This window comes from Lobosporangium transversale (assembly GCF_002105155.1).
Source record: "Lobosporangium transversale strain NRRL 3116 chromosome Unknown BCR41scaffold_57, whole genome shotgun sequence".
Classification (NCBI taxonomy): Eukaryota; Fungi; Mortierellomycota; class Mortierellomycetes; order Mortierellales; family Mortierellaceae; genus Lobosporangium; species Lobosporangium transversale.
Genome location: NW_019029035.1, coordinates 240953 through 261017, shown reverse-complemented (window position 1 = coordinate 261017; position 20065 = coordinate 240953). Strand labels below are relative to the sequence as shown.

Here is a 20065-nt window from a genome sequence, read left to right as displayed (position 1 = left end):
TAGCGAGCCCTATGGTTGTGGCGCCCTTGACAATCGTGCAAAAGGATATGTTTCACCGAACAGCAAAAACACAAAGATGAATATGAATAAATATTTAATAATAATAATAATAATAATAATAATAATAATAATAATAATAATAATAATAATAATAATAATAATAATAATAATAATAATAATAATAATAATAATAATAATAATAATAATAATAATAATAATAATAATAATAATAATAATAATAATAATAATAATAATAATAATAATAATAATAATAATAATAATAATAATAATAATAATAATAATAATAATAATAATAATAATAATAATAATAATAATAATAATAATAATAATAATAATAATAATAATAATAATATTAATAATAATAATAATAATAATAATATTAATAATAATAATAGTAGAAATAGAAATAGTAAGTCTACAGATATTGTATTATTTTTACTCTTTCTTTTTTATTGACATGGGTATCACATTCATCATTTCTTAAATCGCTGCATTATATGTGACTCAGCGACCTCCACGCGACTTGTCCGTTGCTGTTGCTGCTGTTGCTGCTGTTGCTGCTGTTGCTGCTGTTGCTGCTGTTGCTGTTGTTGCTGCTGCTCTCGCGTTGGGGCATTGCGGAATTGATTCAAAGTCCATGGTGATACTTCTAGCATTGACAGCTTACGTTCGTCCCAACCTCCAAGGGTGCTCCCCCCGCCCCCACTTCTGATTGAGCTGCCACTACTATTGCCAGAATTCCCATTGGATCCATGGTTGATATTGAGGCTTGTAGTGCTACTACTGTGGATACTATATGCGTAAGGATCGCTTGGTGCCCCATAAGTTGTTAAAAATCCACCATATCCACTCTGGTTACGGTTGGCACTCTGTGAATGATCCTTTACATGAGATGATAATGATATTAACGAAGAATTGGAGGAGGCATTAGAGCTGCTAGAGAGCGTTGAGGACGTGGAGAGGACTGAAGGCGTGCGGCTGATCCTGTTGTTATTGTTGCCTCTAGCAGTCTGTCTTTCTAAAATGCCCTCCTGAGCTGAACTGCTGTTATTATTGTGGCCAGCACTCATACCATTCTTGAGCAAAGACATGTTGCGGGTCAATATGCCTTCCAAGCGCTCGGTGCAAGGCTGCGATCGATCAAACACCTCAGGCCATTGGAATTCAATAAGAGTCTGGTTAAAGGCAATAGCCTTCTCGATCGTCCTGATTGCTTCCTGTTTGAAATCTTTGAACAGATCGACATATTGAACTTGTTGTGCTCGGCTATTATAGCTGTTGAATTGCTTCATGTACTGCTGCATGATATGATTCGAGGATGGTTGGTGTTGATGACTGTACGCCTGTTGCGGCTGCTGGCTATTTCCATAAAATGCTTGGAAAAATGGGTCCTGGCGACTATCGTAGACCTTGAAGCGCATCAGCGACTCATTCTTAGCAAGTGCCCGCCCGAAGGCTTCTATGTCACTGAGTGTACCCTCTAATCGGTCAAATACTAATGAGCGGATTGTAGAATTAGAGCCAAGCCCTTTAGCGACCACATCAATGTCAATACAAATAAAGTACAGGACTTGAAGCGTTTTGTTGGCCGCCATAAATCTTTGGAAGGCTTCGCGTGTTGCAAGCGCTTGCGCAGAAGCTGCAGATGGGTACACTGAATTGAGAGCATTAAAGTTCTGCCCGAGGTTTAGATGCTGTAGTGATGTATTGTTGCATAGTGCATTTAAGATATGCGTGATTCCTTGATGAGTAAGGCGGTTGCTTCCAATATCCAGTCGTTCTATACAACAGAAACCAGATTCAAAATCCTGGGCTATGATGCGTGCTGCATGGTCGTCTACATCTGTCTGATTCAAGTGAATAAGCCGTAGACAGTTTTGTGGGGCACCTGCGATGCCATAAGGCGCCGGGGCTTGCGGAATAGCTTGCCTCTGCTGTTGTTGCAGCTGCAGAGAGTCATTTTCTTGGAGATATGGAGAGTTTGGGAAGACACGAGCGAGGATTGAGAGTATCTCACGTGGCTTGAATAGACGGATGCACCTTCTCAGATCAAGCTTAGTTAGGACGTTAACATCCAGTAAGCTAATTAAGTAACGCGCTGCGCCCTCGGAAAGACCAGCATCCAAGAGTCGGAGTGCCTTGAGTTTTGAGTTCACACTGATGGAGTCTTGAGCCTTCATTGCCGACAGGCTGTAGGAGTCCTTGGTTGCTGTAAGAGCATGGTGCGAACTGGGGATGTCTGGTTGCTCATACCACGGCCTATCTGAGGGCAGCGTCATGTGGGCGGTCCTGATCATCGAATTGATTACCAGGAAGCTTTCCGAGGGCCCCATTTCTAAATGTGTAGGCTTGTCGTGCTTTTTAGATATGGGAGCTGTGATAGATGGTGAGGGAGGCAATGGAATTTCAAGTCTCAACCGCATGATAATGCGTCCTAGAGCCTGAATGCTGCTGGTTGTCCAGGCATTATTGGCGAGGTTAAGGTATTCCAATTGGGGCTCTAAGCTCGATGGAGTATTGTATATCCCTATCATTTTCTCTAATGCCTTAGCTGCACTTTCACGGAACCCAGTGCTTTCCAGATTCAGGATCGCCAACTTGGGACCTAGCGCCCCAATGATCAATGCCAATGCCTCATCCCCTATTGGGTTCATGCCCAAATCCAGCGCCGTTAGAGCTTTCTCGTGCGATAACAATGCCCCTAAGGAGCGTCCTCCAAGTGGCGAGATAGCATTATTATGAAGGTTAAGTCGTCGCAAAGTCTTCTGAAGAGAGATCTGTTCTGTCAGAAGCGCGACGCCCTCATCTCGGATGTTCATTCCAGGAAGGCTGATCTCTGAAAGGCTCTGAAAACTTGTCAACAAGACTTTCAGAAATGACAGGGCGGGATTGCGTGAGACACTGTTGTTGAGATTGAGATTCATGCCCAGAGAATGGCTAGCTTTTTCTTCCGAGCCCGCGAAATCTAGTACACCCACGTTTTCCAGATGCAATGCCTTAGTCCTGTTCACTGTTGCCGATAGGCCCTGATACGGTTGCTTGGCAGAAATCTTGTTCATTAGCGAAGGCATATTAATCAATTTGAGAGAACCAATCTTAGAGCCAAAGATCACTTGAAGCAAAGGGTCATATTTCTTGCCAAAGTTCATGGCTTTCTTTGTTGGTGAATTGGTTTTATGACGACCCCCATCAAGAGCTAGGGCCCGAATATTGGACTCATTGATAACATGAGCAAGGGTTTGGAGGTCGCTTTCTTTAAACTGCCACTTGAAAACTATATCAAGCTCATGAAGGTTGCTGACTTTGCTCATGGCTTTGTAGAATTGGTTTGCATCCTGAGTAGATGTCAACTGAATCCTTGCCTGTCCTGTCCGAATATTATATTGTCCACCCATCGCAGAGATATCCTTTTGAAAAGAAATTTCATCTGCATAGCGAATCGTCGATCGGTAGTGTTCTTCGCAGATCCACTTGGCATGCCCATGACTAGTGACAATTTTGTAAAGGTTGGCTGGGCATGCTGCTTCATTAGATGTGATTTTGACATATGCTTGAAGTTGACGAATGTCGGCTCCATCAAAGTATTTAACTGAATCTTGACTCAAGCCATCGTCCTGCATGTCAATAGAATCTAAGTATTCAATCGCCTCCTCTAACCTTGTATCCAGGATCTGGTTTTTCAACATTTCCTGCCCAACTGCATATGCACGATATATACTGTTTGGGTCTGTTGGCTGCTGGAATTGTTTTTGCTGCTGCTGTTGTTGATCTGTAGCTCCAAGTAAGGGGGGAATAGAAACTGTTCCGCAGTTGACACCCTTCCTAATCAGATGTGAGAGGCTGCGAATGAATGGTCCATACTTCTCAAAGAACTCAACTGGACGCTCTATTTCGTATCCCTCATGCTCCACAAAGTGAATATGATTTAGGCCTGATGACCGTAGTGGTCTTGTGAACTGTCCGCATTCGCACAGAAAATGAAGGCGGAATTTCCTCTGACCACTGGTTGGTGGCGCTACCGATGGTTTCATATTGGGAAGTTGGCCTCCTGGTGATTGAGTCGACTCCAACATCAACACTGGCAAAACAATGAATAGTCGCGGGACGGGATTCTCGTGAAGCTCATGATTCAGCGTCAAGACCGCCTGAACTTTATTTTGGATAGTAGTTGCTTTGTTCATGATCTTGATCGACATCTGAGCTGATTCCCTAGCCAAATCACGGTTCTTCCTCGCATAAGCTAGCGTTTGGTCTTGCGCCCGCTTAAGCTTCATTTCAAGATCTTTGACTTTTGAATCATTTTCTTGTTGCCAGCTCCGTGTTTCTGGAGTAGAATCAATATCTAGATTTGTATGAGTGGCACTGATATTATAACTTTTCTCAATTTGAATGGGGATATTCTGGGGGGATGTCTGTGAATCAATGGACTGTGGAAAAGCGGTAAAAGATGTTGCTGTTGGGGACGAGGCCAGGATCGCCCTTCCTTCTGGATCCAAGGTCTGAGGCGCATGTCCGATTGTTAAGCGTTGGAATAGGCGGGTAGGGTCGGAAGGCGGTTCTGCCATGGTTTGTGGTCTTGTCTGAATAGGTGGACGAGAATCTAGTACAGTGGCTGGCTGTTGGTCTTGTTTTTGCTGTTGTTGGTCATATTGTTCGAATGGAAGGTGATAGAGTGGCTGATACTGCGAATGGTAAGAAGGTTGATATGGTTGTGAACTTTGCTGAGAGTATTGTTGTGGGTATTGCTGTTGTTGGAGACGGTTTTGGTGTGTACCATCATTCAGGTCAGGCACTGGCGGAGGTGGTCGATTAAAAGCTGTTTTTGGCTGATAGTCAACGGTATTGCTGTACAGTGTGGCCTGTTGCTGCTGCTGATGCGAGAATTGCGAGTTCGTATCTTCAAATTGAGGTTGTTGTTGCTGCTGAGGGTCTAAGAGAGGCCTCTGCCCTCCATCCCCGTCCTCCAAGACAACCTCTGGTGGTATATAAACTGGAATTGTATGAACGGTGTTCATAGCACGATTAAGCGGACTAGTCGGCGACATGTCTTGGGGTTCACTTTGAGGGCGCGTTTCCGGCGAGAACAGGTCTCCATTCATGAACTGCTGTGAGGCTGACCTTGCCCTCGTAGTAGCATCAAGAGACAATGCTGGTTGTAGAGGTGAACTCTCTTCATGAGCAGTAAAGGTAGTGGAGAAGGATGTAACTGACGCCGTCCGTGCACGCATCTCAGGCGAAATAGCTTGAAAACCGAAGTTGCTTGATTGCATGGTCTCGTCTTTGGTTTCAGGCACGGCAGATAAGGTCCCTGCCAAAGATGGCCGGACAATGGATAGTGGCGCTACAGAAGCAGGTGAGAGCGAGCGAGGCGAAGGAAAGCTCCCAGAGAAGGAGGAAGCAGGGGTAGTTGGAGCTGTGGACTGAGGTGAAGGGATAGTGATGGGATCACTTGTGTTAATTACCAACCCGCTTTCCGGTGCAGGACCGATTATGACATCAAGGATGCAGTCTTCATAGAACTCGATGCGATATGGCTTGATCCTATTTTCAAATGCAATCAGTCAGCCAGCCAGTAAAAAATGTTCATTATTTTGATTGTATTAAAAATTATGCCACTGCTTTTTGTTCTCATGCACACAGCATGGACAATGCAAACTACATTTTGTCGCATGTCTTTGTTATACCTAACATCATTCTCATCAGTCATAAATGGCACACTAACACCTTCGTACTCTAGACGTCTGGCGTTTTCAAAGACATCTTGGACGTCTTGTAAAAGAACAAAGATTTGGCCGTTTCTTTGTTTTGCAGGGACCTTTTTGATGACACTATCGAGGCGAATCTGCTGAACATGTAATTTGGGTGGGGGCATTTAGAATAAGGAACCTAATTTTTTTTATGAAGGATAGACAAGAGGTGGATCACTTGCAAAAGGAAGGGTAAATTGAAGCGGCGGGCTCGTGACAGCGACGGTCCAGAGTTGCCAAGGTATTGGAGCAGGTGCAACGTTGAAGAATTATCAAGAGGAAACAGTTGTAGAGAGAGTAAATGATAAAGAGAGAGGGCAAAAAAAGAAGACAGTTCTGGATTAAGAGAAAGAAAAGTGTTATTTGGCATCTGCGACCATGTGTAGTTTGTGTGTGAATGTTTACTTAGGAGGTTTTGTTTTTGTTTTTGTTTTGCCATCTTTTTGACCAATGGTTTGTTGTTGATAATTAAAAGCCGATGGAAGCAAACTAAAGACAAGGACAGTAACACTGGGCGCCTTCAGGCCACATTGGACACAAAGATCGGTTTTTCTGTCATCGCCACACGGTGACACAAATATTCAACGAAAGTCTCGTGCCTGTCCAACAGAGAAGCGACAATTAACTTGGACTCTGTTGTAAGAACCTGCGCTCAAATACTTCGTTTTGATGAAGATTGTGGGTGTAGTCGAATCTACCCTTGCAGCATCCAAATGAATTCCTAGAAATAAATCCCTTCTATGCATGATAATGTTGTCACAGCACTTTATTTTGACCTCTATGGATGGCAATTGATCACATCCAAACAGTCGAAATAACACGATTTCGGTCACCAACCTTATTTCGCGACCGCTTCTCAGTATCACATGCGGCGACGTCTTGCATTGATGTTTCCAGATGTAGTCAGCAAAACACTTGTGAAACCTCCCTGGCATTTCTGACCACAGTCTTCCTTCAATATTTAATCCCAAACAACTACACGGAATTCTTCCATATTAGCGGAGACCTGCGAATCTTGAGACTTTGGATGTAAGCGAGCTCAAAATTTTAGTTAGATATTATATTTCTGTAGCTGCATCAGGCTATTCATTTTGAGGTGCTTCAACGCGACATCTAACATTTGTCTCCAATAAGATCAAGTTCACATTGAGCAGAAATAGCCAGTTTTTTCATATTTCCTACAATTCCAGAGCCTCAAAGTGTGCACCAACAGAATTGTTGTTTCATGACAGTTCGATATTTCATTGGATAACATCCCGTAAGGAAATATACAGGGTATCTCGCTGATAACATGCAGGATATTGATAAATCGACAAATATCTTGATGAACTATGATCCACAAGGATATAAAATAAGATGCGAATATACAATTTATACAACTGGTCCAAAAAATAAAGTGCTTTGCTCCACAAAGTAGTAGATTAAGACTTTTTTATTGTCGAAGCTCAAAAAATGAAGCTTTCATCCAAAGAACGAAGACTGGGTAGTGCAACAGAGCAACTAAAATATCCGTTGGGCGTTTGTTTGATTAATCCCAGTCATGACTTCACAAAGTCATAGCAAAAAGAGCTTAAAATCATTTAATCAATCTCTCACCATTGACAAAGGAAAAAGAAAATAAATAGTTGACTTCCCTATTTCTTTACTCTTTTTCAACTCGCACGTACAGTCAACCTCAGTAGCATTCCCCCACAAGGGGTTTACCTTTTGATACCTGTATCCGAGCTCTTGAAAGTATTGCAAGTCTTTAGCAGTCATTTCTTTCTCGACACTTGAAGAGAAACCATGACTAAAAAAGCCAGCAAACTCAAACAGTCAAGGTCTCCTTCATTTCCTGAAAACTCCGTAGAGGACTTGAATCCTATCTCTGAGCCACGATCTGACCAGCAACAGTTTGGAGACAATAGAGGGGCATATGCTGACCTTTTTTCTGACATTAACACTCAAAATCTGAACCCATATGAAACCACCGTTTATAAGCGCTTGCGCAACCACAAGAAGCGGTTGGTAAGCTTGGCTTCCTCTAGCTTAAAATCATATATCATATGTTGTCCATGCTTTGGGTTCGGTCGAATGATTACTACACAAAATAGTATGGTAGAGTCTGTTCTAATAGCCGTATTGTGTTGTTCATATTTAGACTCGAATTGAGGCAAATATGGAACGTATGAGCAGTGATCCATCAAAAAAAGATACCATGCAAATGGAGCAGCTCGTAGCCATTGAGAGGAAGCAAGAGCATATCGCAGTAATGATGGAGCTGAGGAACTTGTTGAAGTCCATGAAAGAGCAGCGTGTGAAAGTAAGTCATATACTCGAGTAGATCAAGGATAGACTCATTAGGTTTGCATGCTAAACTAACTCACCCTTTTGTTATCAGAGCACAGCTGCGTGTCCAATCCAAGGACACATTCCAGAAGAACTAAAAAAGGATACAGCTGTTAAACTCATGGACAATCCTACTTTAAACCAGTGTATTTTGCTGATTCGCATTTTTTCTGCGTCGAGTCGACTTAAAAAGGTTGACGCCAAAACATCTCTGGTTCTGGATAACTTATGTATACACCTTGCTATTATCGCTAAAGAGGCCAGTCAGAGTGATAGCCAAGGGGCGCAGAGAATGCTGCAAGACATCATTTATAAGCTGGGAAATGGTAGTGAAGATCCTGTGGACTGGGATAATTCAATCACATGTACGTAGCATTGACTCACCTTCCAAACATGATATATCACTACAATTTCTATACTCACTTTCATTTACCTTCCAAGATTTGGATGTTATCAAAGAGGTCGATCGTATGAGTGTGGAAAAAGATGAAAGACTCAGTTCAGAGACAAAGGTTCAGTTACCAACAAAGGGGCTATCACCAGATATTGAGAGTGCTGGTCAAGGTCTTTCATCGGCCCAAGTCTTTGATTGGAGCCCCGACAATGATGTTGCTGCAATTTCACTTGTCAAGGGTGATGAAGTGCCTTACACGAGTCTTCAAAGCTCAATACAAGGTATTGTGAAAGAAATCTCTGAGATACCAGTCTTATTATCCCAGCACACCAAGTTCCATGAGATCTGTACAAGGTCTGGCGCCACTGACGATGGCAACTTGAGTGGCATCACATGCCTTGGCTGAAGTGAAGCGTGCTTATCCAGAATCAAAGCCCCAGCATGAGTGATTAGACATGACTTTGATATTCAACCTGCGAACTTTACGCTGCTGACCCTGATATCTCTTTTTTTTATTGTTTTTTCCCTCCCATCTCTCCACATATGTTTGTAGAGACCCATTCAATAACAATGTCGCCTTTGGCGTATGATACAGTAGGTTTAATTCCTGATATGGGAATACGCGTTTCTATTCAAGCAGAACCTGCAGTTACCGTTCAACATTTAGCATACAGTTTGTACAATATGAGCGACACTCAACATCTCGAACCTGTATCCCAACTGGACTCGTATCAACAGGAAATAATCCTTAAGGTGCAAACACCACAGCCGTTTTCTATCGTTCCTGACACGCGAATTTGTAACTCTCCACTTATGACTGAACAAGTGGATCTTCATACTGCTAATCGAAATGGCAACAACAATAGTGTTTTTGTACAGCACAAGTTAAGTGCTAGAGAGTTGGCTGACGAAGACTTTCAAAGCAAAAAACGTATCGATTACCCTATTCTTGGATTCAGACCAGAGGATCAGCGGATCACCCCAGCACTTCACAGTCTAAAGGGACAGAGTCCTAATCAATACATCTCTCAGGTTGACAACCATCAGGAAAAGGCTTTATATGAAGATAGATGCTCCAACTCCTCAGCTATTCCATCTAGCGGCCAAAGTAGCCAGTCATCAGCACAGGCGACGCAGCAATACCAGTTGTACCAGATACAGGGCCACTCACAACATGGTCGCAATCGAGGAGCTGAGGTTGTTTCAGAGCATATTGAATTGAGTCATGAGCACATCTTACTTTCCAACCCTCAGCAGCCCTCGTTTCCAATGATCGTCAATGCCTCTCCCATGCTGCATTCTGGCCAATATCAACATGGACATCTGTCTCCAACTGCCACTCATATTCATGCACAGATACGAACTTCACCGCAAGCGCTACCCTCACAATCTCAGTCACTATCGCGTGTGCATGTTCAGCCATATTTACACCAACAATACTACCAATACGCGCACTATTACCACCCAGGTTACTCTATGGGTTAGTAGTAGGGGGATTTGTCCCTAATGAACCCGACTCTACGATCAATAGGGTTCGAGGTCAGCTGAGGCCATTGGAACCCATTCACGAACAAGATGAATATATGCACTTCATCGCGGCGCAAGAAGTGAGTAGTGGAGTTATGAGAAGTGAGAGCCGCTAAATGCAGATCAACTCCAGTAAAGGGGATTTCCAGCTCCTCTACAACCTCACCATGTACTTGAGGCAATCCATCTTGGCAAGTTATTAGCGAATAAAATTCTTCCTTGTCCAAATTTCTCCTTTTCCAGCCCAGGGATGGAAACTTATTTAATCGTTTCTCCAACATATCTGAATCTTCATGCATGAACCATCCCATCCAAAGACGTTCTCATCCATAACATTGGATCCTTACTCCAGTCTTGCCATTTGCTGAAACTTATTAGCGATATCGCACTCTTTAGATATATTTTGCAGCCCTTTTTCTATTATTGCAACTACAATTACTACACTGTTATTACAAAAAAAACACACAGTTTTGACATGGCTTCCACTCCATTGACTGGTATTCCTCCTACCCAACCCGGCTGTGGTGATGTCTCAATACACAATCCTACCCCACGCTGCTTCAACAATGAGAATGGCGCTTCTTACAATGAATTGGGTTGTTTTCTCCAAATGACTGGTCTCTTGTGTGCACCACTTGCTACTACTCGCGGGTTCCTTTTTACCGATGACCCTTTCTCTCACCATTTGGTCCCGTTAGTCCCACAATTGTCGACTGTCACCAATAGAAGCGCCACCAATCCGCCCTCAAATCTTGTTGGAATTGATAACCAGCCAGTCAAGTATCAGGGCCCTGCTAGACTTGGCCAATCTTGTGTAGGCATCCCACTGCCTTCAACAACAGACCCATTGTTTCGGACTTTGGCCAATATTGCTAACCAAAGACTCAATGAGACTGTTGGTAGCTCACCAGGCGTAGGAGCAGGGCTTGATGTCTTCAATCTTCGGGGCGATTGCCAGCGAGGATCTTACTGTGATTTGGCTACTCCGGGTAGTGGTGTTGGCACTTGCAAGGAGCAGCTGCCTAACTATCATGCTTGTTCCTCTTACATGCAGTGTATTTCCTTACGCTGTGACGAATCTCTGGCGCCAACAGAGTTATTAAGTAGAAGAAAGGCGAGAAGTACTGGTTCTTTTTTGAATCTGTATCAGTCTCGGATTCATATTATGGAGAAGCGAGCCAAACCGACTATATGTTTACCTTCTAAAATTACCGATGATAACGGCCTTAACGAGCTTGGAGTGGGATCAGGGACTAGAGGAGATGACCAGACTAATGGAGACGATAGTGAGAGTGCTGAAGCGGATGACCCGAAATTTGCACCCTGGATGGGGGCTGTTATAGCTATGGCCATTATTCTAGGGGCGGCAGTCATTTTTGGCCTAGTACGGCGACGTAAGACGTTGAGGGAAAGGAACGAGAAGAGGATAAAAGCTACAGATCAAGAGATTAATATGAGAGTCGTATCAAGTGCTTCCACATATCAAACTATACGACCAGGCACGGGTTCACATCTAGCGACAGATACTTCGGATGTCTCAACTGATCTGGAAACCTTCAGTAAGGATACTAAGAACAATAAGGACCACCACCACCACATGTAAAAAACATAGCATTCATTACCCTTATCTATCAGCGTCTCTCGTGTCATTCTCCCTCCCCTCGACTATAGGATGTAATTAATTGAAGCGGTGAAGCCTCCCATCACCACCTATAGGACTTCACTTGGTAGTGGTTCAGCATTAGCTACAAACGGACATAATTCTTTGCATTGCTGCCATATATTACATTTAACTCTCAAGACAAATCTCCAAGCATGGGTTCTTGTCCTTCTCCTCATCTGCTTCATAGCATGCGTCATAGATTGATATGTCATTTTTCTCGTCGATCTCACGTACCTACCTCATCTATTTTATCTATCTCACCTATTTCACCTATTTCACCTATTTCACCTATTGCACCGAGACAGGCGTTTTAATAGCTTAATATCTGACTTCTGCATCGCCTGAATAATCAAATTAGTTCTTGACAACCATAAATTAAGATACAGGATCTACATATTTGTAATCTTACTCATAATAAAACAGGAAAGAATCAACAAATATGTCTCAGATTTTATTAAATTATTTAAACACTGCACTTCGATAATATTGTAGTTCTTTGATTGACTCTTTGATATCATCCAATGCCCTATGCGCCATCTTCTTTGGTGGTACGTGTTTGAATTCCTCTGGGTACCACCTTCGAGCTAGCTCCTTGACAGTTGAAACATCCACGATTCTATAATGGAGGTGGTCAATAATAGGCTTCATTTCACGTTCCAAGAACTCTTTGTCAGCGTGGACGCTATTCCCGGCAAGGATGCCATGGCGGGATTTCGGGATATACTTTTTGATAAATTCAAGCACTTGAGCACAGGCATCTTCCGTTGTCACTTTGGAAGCGAGCACAGCAGCGGTGAGGCCAGACTTTATATAAAATTGGGCACAGAGGGTTAATGGATGAGCTTGGTTGGTGACAATCCTGGGAATATCATACTTGTTGGCACACATTTCACTTACTGCGCCATGATGCTCGGTACACCATTCATTCATCTTATCCATGGTATCTTTCGGTTGATGGATGATTAAGTTAGGCCCCTAACATATCGTGTAGATGAGAGGGATCAAAGGCAATTTTTCAGTCTAGTTAACAGGACGCCAGTAAACGAAGCAACGTCTTTTTTGTATTATAATATGGACGAAATAGTACCTCAGCGACGATATTTAGTTCATCATCTGTTATGATGACTGCAATCTCAATCAACTTGTCAGTAGCTGCCAGGCCGGTCATCTCACAATCGATCCATACTAATGATGGTGCCATATTACTATTCTAAGTAGGAAATAAAGCAAATAGGCAGTCTGTGAAGTACCAGTTAAGTATGGTGTCATACGAATCTCTAGAGCATCATCGCTTTTGTTCTAGTATAGATTCATCAACTATTGTCTATTTGTATTGATCATTGCCTTAGATCGTTTGACTCTCAATTCATTTACGAAGAGCTTACCCCGTGTATTGAAGGCGTATATTGTTTCGCTTCTCAACCACAATACAAGTCACCAAAAGCAATAGTGGCTGAGAGAATATTCCTGAATTGTAACAGCGACCTTTGCCTCATTCCTGCTATCACTTACCTTTATCGATGACCGAGAATTCATTGCGAACACATCCTGTGCACCTGAGCACTTCAGTCACTGCATTAGCATACCATAATAATGATGTTTTATTAACAGGACAAGGCCCATACCTCAAAGCGATACAAATTTCATCCTCAGAGACATTATGCTGCATACATCTCGGAGGAGATTGGAAGGTCCACAGGATTGTGCTAGGTAACAGGCAATTTAGAATCCTGCTGTTTCATTATTCGGACATTATTACCAAAAAGACATTGCTAGAATCAAAAGGGACGCCTATTCATTTTCACTCCCTGCTGATTTTTTTTTTTTTTTTGAAAGCTAATGTCCAAAGAATAAGCGAAACCCAGGAAGCGCGCCTGTTTTTGGTTTTCGGCGCAAAGAGCCTCAAAATACTCCGCTTTACATTATCTCGACCAACAGCGAAGGATGCTCGCCTTCGTGCATACTTTCAGCATCTGTGGAATATCCCACATATGAAGGACTGGATTCTGGATGCTCAGTGGTTGTGGTCAAAATTTGATCTCTCAGAAGAATCTCCAACAATACGACCAAGCTCGTGGCAGACCATCACGAAGTCACCTATAGCTCTTGCAGTTGCCTTTGCACATAATTTTGTGGAGATTTATGATTTGCCTGATGATCCATTTACGGTTCCGCATAATAACAATCAGAATCAATCGTCACTATGCCAGGCTGACAATCTTAAAGATTTTCGCCTTGCATACTCGGTTCAATCAGAGGAGCATTGTACATTATTTTGCGGTAGATTTCATAACAACACATTAGACGACCTTTGGTTTGCCAGCGGTACGGTGTTTTGTCATGCTTTATTATGGAAAGTGCATCATTGTGGCGACATTGAGGCCCCGGTGGAAATGAAATTGGTCGGACATGAAGGGATCCTATTTGGTATCCGATGGAGCAATGATGGCAAGGCTGTCTGCACCGTGAGCGATGATCGAACTATCCGTGTATGGGACATTTCACATCCTACTATGTAAGATTTAGGCAATGGGATAAATCCTCGCACTTGTTAAACGTGCGACTTTTGATGACTTGTGTTGCTGATCTATTTATTGTATTTTATTCTTTTCTACTTGGCTATGCCAGCATACATTCAACCCATTATGGTCATACAGCTCGTGTTTGGGATTGTCAGATTGTAGGTCAATACATGATTTCAATCTCAGAAGATGCATCATGTCGAATCTGGAGAAACCCATTGTTGACAAACTTGAGTAGTGTAGATGATATGTCGGATTGTTTGGCTTGCTGGGAAGGACATGAAGGCAAGAATGCGTGGAGTGTTACAGTCTCTGACGATGGCGTTGTTGCCACTGGTGGAGGAGATGGAGGTATTCATCTCTGGAGGCTAGATAGTATCGTTGCTGGCTCAGCAGGTATGTTCATATCTTTGTAATATGAGATTTAATACTCACTTTTTTTTATTTTATTTTTTTATTTATTCATTTATTCATTTATTTTTATTTTTATTTTTATTTTTATTTTTTTTTCGTGTGTTCCAACTTTATAGATGCTGAGCAGAATACTAGAGACATTGATCTTCCAGAGGTCACAACTTATTTACCTGAAGCTACACCGAATGAGAAGGAGTTCGTACGCGATTATGCCATCATTTCGCCCGTCGAGTCCATCTACGCCACCAATACAGGATACATTCTGGTTCGTAACGACGAGTCCGGTGCTTGGAATACGATTTACAATTCATCTCTTCTCAAAAATTATGTTAGTTTGGAGTCATCACATTGCGGACGGATTGCCGTGGCAGGATGCCTATCAGGAAAGATGATAATTATCAGTCTCCGAAATGAATTTGAAGCGCTGATAGCAGACACCTTAAATGGCATCAAGATTCAATTTATCTTTGTGCTTTCCGGAACAAGTCTCAATGACTTCAGGATTGTTGTCTTTAGGGCCAATTGTACCGTGGGCGTTTTCCGCGTAGAGATATTGAAAGATGGTTCAACAGCCATATGCTCGTATATATGCGATCTTAAGTTGCCAAAAACAAACAAAGCGATCCATGCAGCGTATTATTCTCCAGTATATAACCTTGTGTTACTGGGGTCAAGGGATGGCGCTGTCATAGTCTATAGTTTAGATGGCGCTGAAAATGAGCCTGTAGAATCAAAGTTATTGGATAATATTGTATTATTGGAAAGATGCCATGGAAATGATTCAGTGTCAAGTATTCTGATGATTACAGAGCCGGGCGAGGGATGCGAAGGCAGAGATCGTATTAATGTATATACGACAGGTCGTGATGGCAGTTGGGTCAAGTATCGATTCTTGGGATTGCCGGGTGGTGAAGTCATTGGGGCTAAATCTGCTAATGAGCGTGGGAAGATGATTGATGACGATGGTGGATCAGACAGTGAACTCGAGGACAATGGTATGATCAACACTGGTAACGGCCCTAATCTTCAGGCTACTACCGGAAGATCTTCAACCCCTGATGGTAATCAGAATAGTGATACTTCAAGAATTGTCCTGCAGAAAATCTTTAGATCAAAAATTACCAAAGGCTGGCTGGAGAATATTTTTATAATGGATGGAGAATTGCTTCTACTTGGCTTCTTTAATAAGAAACTGTTTGTCTACAACGAATCCAAGCATTTCGAGGTAAGATGAGGAAGGAAATATAAGAGTAGACTTTTATGGAAAATAAGAGTATGCAGTCATTAATTGGGGAATATCATAAAATTATTCATGGCAGATTTTTTCAATGCACAGTGGAGCAGCAAATCGCAGGCGATGGAGATTCCTAACTAATAACGCACGGTTAGAGCACACACGTCTCATGTTCTACAGTGGATACAAAATTCGTAGCTTTACAAGGAAGCTCACAGCTGGATCAGAGCTCTTCCAGAGTGCGAAGCCCCAGAACAACTTTCATGGACGTGAGGTACGCCATTTGCGGTTCCTGACTAATGCTCCCCCATTAACTGAAGGTGCTCCCGCACCCATTATTATTGCTTCTGGAGGAGAGGACTGCCGACTGCGGATGTTTCAATGTAAGTATGCGCGCCTATCTTGAGATATATGTCCCACTTAAGCTCTGGCTGCAATTAAAAGTTGAGATATTTTCATTGGCAAACTATGGTAGATATCCCATATAAAACTACAACGTCGTGTACTGCATTGAGACCTCTCTGTAACCTCAAGCCTCATTTGGGAGCTGCAATTCGATGCCTCGAATGGAGCCATACAGAGCAGTCTCACTCCTACTTATTGTTTACAGGAGGTGCAATTGAATCCATGCGTGCTTGGCAAGTTACTATGAGCATTCCCAACAGCTATCAGGTAGAGACAACCGAAGATTACACCGGTAAAAAAGTTCCAGAGCATACACCATTGTCTCTAGGATGTTTTGAGTTAGCGCAGTGTCCACATGTTAGTGAGAGCCTAGAAACCAGAATTATGGACCTTTCGGTTTTCCGTTTGAATCCCCATCCACGGATGCACTTTATTGTATCTGTGTATTCCGATGCTGCTATTCGTGTCTGGTTGTTTGATGAAGTAACCAATAGTTTCGTGCTGGCAATCGATGCTAGCTATCATGGCAAATGTATCCTACAGGTATCTCATATCATCGTCGGAGAAGGTGTTATGATTTTAACAGCCGCGACCGATGGTAAGATAGCGGCTTGGGATATAACTAAAGCTCTTTACGCTTTCTTGGAGAAATACGATGCAGATGAAAACAAAGTTGTGCGACCTCACAGTCCTTCATATGGCAAATGCAAAGTAAAGCTATACAAGGACTATATGCAAAAAGTAGAGCGTCCGATTGTAGAAGTTACAGTACACATGTCTGGCGTCAACAGCCTTTTCGCTCAGAACTTGAGTCTTCACTCTGGAAAGCAGGGACAAGAACAGGAGGAGATTTTGGTTGTTTCAGGAGGAGATGATAATGCACTAGCTGTGACATCCTTCAGGATGATGTGGAATCCAGCTATGCAAACTATCGAAGTACATTCAGTAGATAGGGTTGCTCGCAACGATTATGCGCATGGCTCGGCTATCCAAGGTAAGAATCGACATTAGGGTGGATCATTGCAACTCGTTTAATTAGTACTACAAAAGTGAATGACTCACATGCTGCGCCTTTATTCTTGTCGTTTATCTTATCGCGTTTTAGCTGTATCCTTGATCAATGCGTCAGAAATTGTCACGACGAGTCAGGATCAAATGATTACCCTGTGGCGCCTGGATCGACCAAAAATTGGGACTGTAATTGGCAATGGATCTGCCGCAGCGACGTTAGTGAAGCAAGAGACACAGTTTGTGCATGTTCCTGATCCATCAACTATGGATGTTCTTCTGCCGGGGGTCAATAGAGACAAGCACACCGTTGCTATTTCTGGAATCGGTGTCCAGATATTTGAAATTGGTGCTAAATAATTAATGAGATCCGTAGAGATAGAACACAAGTAAAACAATGTTGGCTGGAGTACGCCACCAACTTTTTATTTTTAATTGCCGCAGTACGAAAGATGTTTACACCCCTCAAGGAATCGAAACAAATGCTGCTTGTTCGGTTTTTTGTTTGTTTCGATTGTTCATTCTGATTCAGATCTCATTAAGAGACAACAACTTGCGCAACGATGCCACCAAAGAAGAGACCCGCTGAGGATGCGGGTGTTGAGGAACCTAAGAAACGCGCTGTCACCACTTCACCTTCGACTGCGGCAGTAAAGTCTGTTAATATCTCTACTCCAGGCGCCACTGCTTCAACAGGAGTCAAACCCTCTGCTACTGGAGCTAAGACTGCAGGGAACGCAGCCAGCGGTATTTCAAAGACAGGAACTATCCGCGGAACACCCAAGCCAGGTATTCGTAAAGTAGGTGCCGCTGCATTGGTGAATCGTGCAAAGCTTCCTACGGCTGCAGGTACAGGAGCCGTGAAGAAGGAGGTGCCACCACCAATCGTCACTAAAAATACTCTCATGTGGTTCAGAAACGATCTTCGTCTTCGTGATAACAAGGCGTTATACGCCGCAGCAGCAAGAGCTAAATTAGGAAGCAAGAAATCAGTGATTGGATTGTTTGTGATCTCGGAGAAGGAATGGGCAAGCCACGATGAAGCCCCAATCAAGATCGATTTCTGGATAAGGAACTTAGTGGTCTTGAAGAGATCCTTGGAAAAGTTGCACATCCCGTTGATTGTGAAGAAGGCAGCTACAGGATCGCAGGTGGTGGAGCTTATAGAATCCACTGTAAAGGGAATGGATGTGAGCCATGTTTTCTGGAATGTTGAATACATGGTCGATGAAATGAGACGGGACGCAGCGGTACTGAAAGCGTTGACAAAGAATCCCGGCATTTATGTTGAACAGCATGACGATCAAGGTGTTGTCCCACCCAAGGAAATGAAGAACAAGGTTTTTTTTTTTTTTTTTTCGTATTTAAGTTAGATCACTGTTATTGAAGAAGCTTGCTTGCAGTTGACTGATCTTGTAATTAATTTCTAGATCGGAGAAGGGCACACGTCATTCGAGTCTTTTCGTAGTACTTGGAACACTTTGGTAGAAACCGACCCTCATTATCTCCAACTGCTACCAGTTCCAGAGGCGAATCCAATAGAGGCAAAGCAGCTATATGCAGAATATTTTAACGCTTCGGTTCCCCCTTATCATCCGCATTCTTTGGATATGAGCGAAATAGAGCAACTTTACCCTGCAGGAGAGGATGCTGCTCATGAGAGACTTCGAGCGTTCATCGAAAACAAGATCATGCGATATCATCTTACCAAGGACTCTCTTACAGAAGAGGACGATACAAAATTGTCACCCTATCTGTCAAATGGAGTCCTGTCTACGCGTCAGTGTGTCGCTGCAGCTCGGGCTGCGAACAATAATAAAATCATCGTCGGAAATGAAGGTGTTAGAACTTGGATTAAGGAGATTATCTGGAGAGTAAGATGCAACCTAATCAGAGCTTTTTTTTTCAAATACAACAAATACAGCCTTTTTTCTTACTTTCATTTAATTTTGCGGAAAATGATAGGAGTTTTATCGACACGTCCTTGTCTTCTACCCTCGAGTATGCAAGAATCGAGCCTTCAAGCCTCCCACCGATAGTATCCGCTGGAGCAGTGATGATCGCAAGTTCCAAATTTGGTGTCAGGGCAAGACCGGATATCCTATTATTGATGCTGGGATGCGTCAACTGAATGCTACAGGATATATGCATAGTCGTATCCGCATGTTGGTAGCCTGCTTTTTGGTCAAGGATCTGCTGATTAGCTGGCAGAAAGGAGAAAAGTATTTCATGAGCCACCTTATTGATGGTGAATTTTCTTTTAACAATGGAAGCTGGCAATGGGTAAATAGCCCTGAAACATTGACCCCAGAATATTCAAGTCCTTATTGCTATTGCAATTTTGATATTCTAATCAATTCTGATTACTCAAATGTAGTGTGCCTCTACTGGAGCCGAATCTCAGCCGTATTTCCGAGTCTTTAACCCTGTGGTACAGTCCCAGAAGTTTGATCCTGTTGGTGATTATATTCGTCATTGGGTTCCAGAGTTAAAAGGCCTTTCTGACAAACAAGTTCACGATCCATATCATGCAATGTCCGCCAAGGAATTTGGAAAGCTAACGTAAGTTGAATTTGATTATTCACATCTTTTTTTTTTTTTTTTTTTTTTCCAGCTGTGATACAGCAGACACAAGTTTCTGACTTTTTCATGCTGTATGATTATTCTGCATTTTTAGTTATCCCAAACCCATTGTTGACCATTCAGAGGCCAGGAAGAAGTTTGTAGAAGAATACAAGCGTGTTTTGGTTCAAAAGTAGACTTTTTGTATGGTTATTTGTTGTTCGTTCACTCATTCTTTAA

The 20065-nt window shown here is 42.6% G+C and overlaps 6 protein-coding genes across 6 annotated transcripts; 4 read left to right on the top strand and 2 right to left on the bottom strand.

Annotated features, from left to right (window-relative positions):
* Nucleotides 1–465: 465 nt before the first annotated feature.
* On the bottom strand, nt 466–6107 carry BCR41DRAFT_425961 (hypothetical protein). The gene is made up of 2 exons (XM_022030657.1): nt 5706–6107; nt 466–5562 (listed from the first exon to the last, which is right to left on the bottom strand). The coding sequence occupies exons 1-2, from the start codon at nt 5891–5893 to the stop codon at nt 495–497; spliced, it is 5256 nt and encodes a 1751-aa protein (XP_021876572.1). The 5' UTR covers nt 5894–6107; the 3' UTR covers nt 466–494.
* A 1308-nt stretch (nt 6108–7415) lies between these two features.
* Nucleotides 7416–9975, top strand: BCR41DRAFT_414256 (hypothetical protein; the record flags this gene model as incomplete). Its single annotated transcript, XM_022029495.1, has 5 exons — nt 7416–7775; nt 7909–8070; nt 8149–8461; nt 8538–8771; nt 9044–9975. The coding sequence occupies exons 1-5, from the start codon at nt 7554–7556 to the stop codon at nt 9973–9975; spliced, it is 1863 nt and encodes a 620-aa protein (XP_021876571.1). The 5' UTR covers nt 7416–7553.
* Nucleotides 9976–10274: 299 nt separating this feature from the next.
* Nucleotides 10275–12101, top strand: BCR41DRAFT_362831 (hypothetical protein). The gene has a single exon (XM_022025789.1). The coding sequence runs from the start codon at nt 10493–10495 to the stop codon at nt 11618–11620; it is 1128 nt and encodes a 375-aa protein (XP_021876570.1). The 5' UTR covers nt 10275–10492; the 3' UTR covers nt 11621–12101.
* A 22-nt stretch (nt 12102–12123) lies between these two features.
* BCR41DRAFT_362829 (ribonuclease H-like domain-containing protein) lies at nt 12124–13071 on the bottom strand. Its single transcript, XM_022025788.1, has 4 exons — nt 13025–13071; nt 12768–12919; nt 12578–12655; nt 12124–12484 (listed from the first exon to the last, which is right to left on the bottom strand). Exons 2-4 carry the CDS (start codon nt 12879–12881, stop codon nt 12140–12142), a joined length of 537 nt encoding a protein of 178 aa, XP_021876569.1. The 5' UTR covers nt 12882–12919; nt 13025–13071; the 3' UTR covers nt 12124–12139.
* A 1002-nt stretch (nt 13072–14073) lies between these two features.
* On the top strand, nt 14074–17623 carry BCR41DRAFT_374946 (WD40-repeat-containing domain protein; the record flags this gene model as incomplete). Its single annotated transcript, XM_022026905.1, has 6 exons — nt 14074–14195; nt 14309–14598; nt 14733–15841; nt 15936–16233; nt 16326–17249; nt 17361–17623. 6 exons carry the CDS (start codon nt 14074–14076, stop codon nt 17621–17623), a joined length of 3006 nt encoding a protein of 1001 aa, XP_021876568.1.
* A 545-nt stretch (nt 17624–18168) lies between these two features.
* Nucleotides 18169–20022, top strand: BCR41DRAFT_313201 (deoxyribodipyrimidine photo-lyase; the record flags this gene model as incomplete). Its single annotated transcript, XM_022021119.1, has 5 exons — nt 18169–18603; nt 18694–19137; nt 19229–19546; nt 19641–19825; nt 19941–20022. 5 exons carry the CDS (start codon nt 18169–18171, stop codon nt 20020–20022), a joined length of 1464 nt encoding a protein of 487 aa, XP_021876567.1.
* Between the last annotated feature and the right edge of the window lie 43 nt (nt 20023–20065).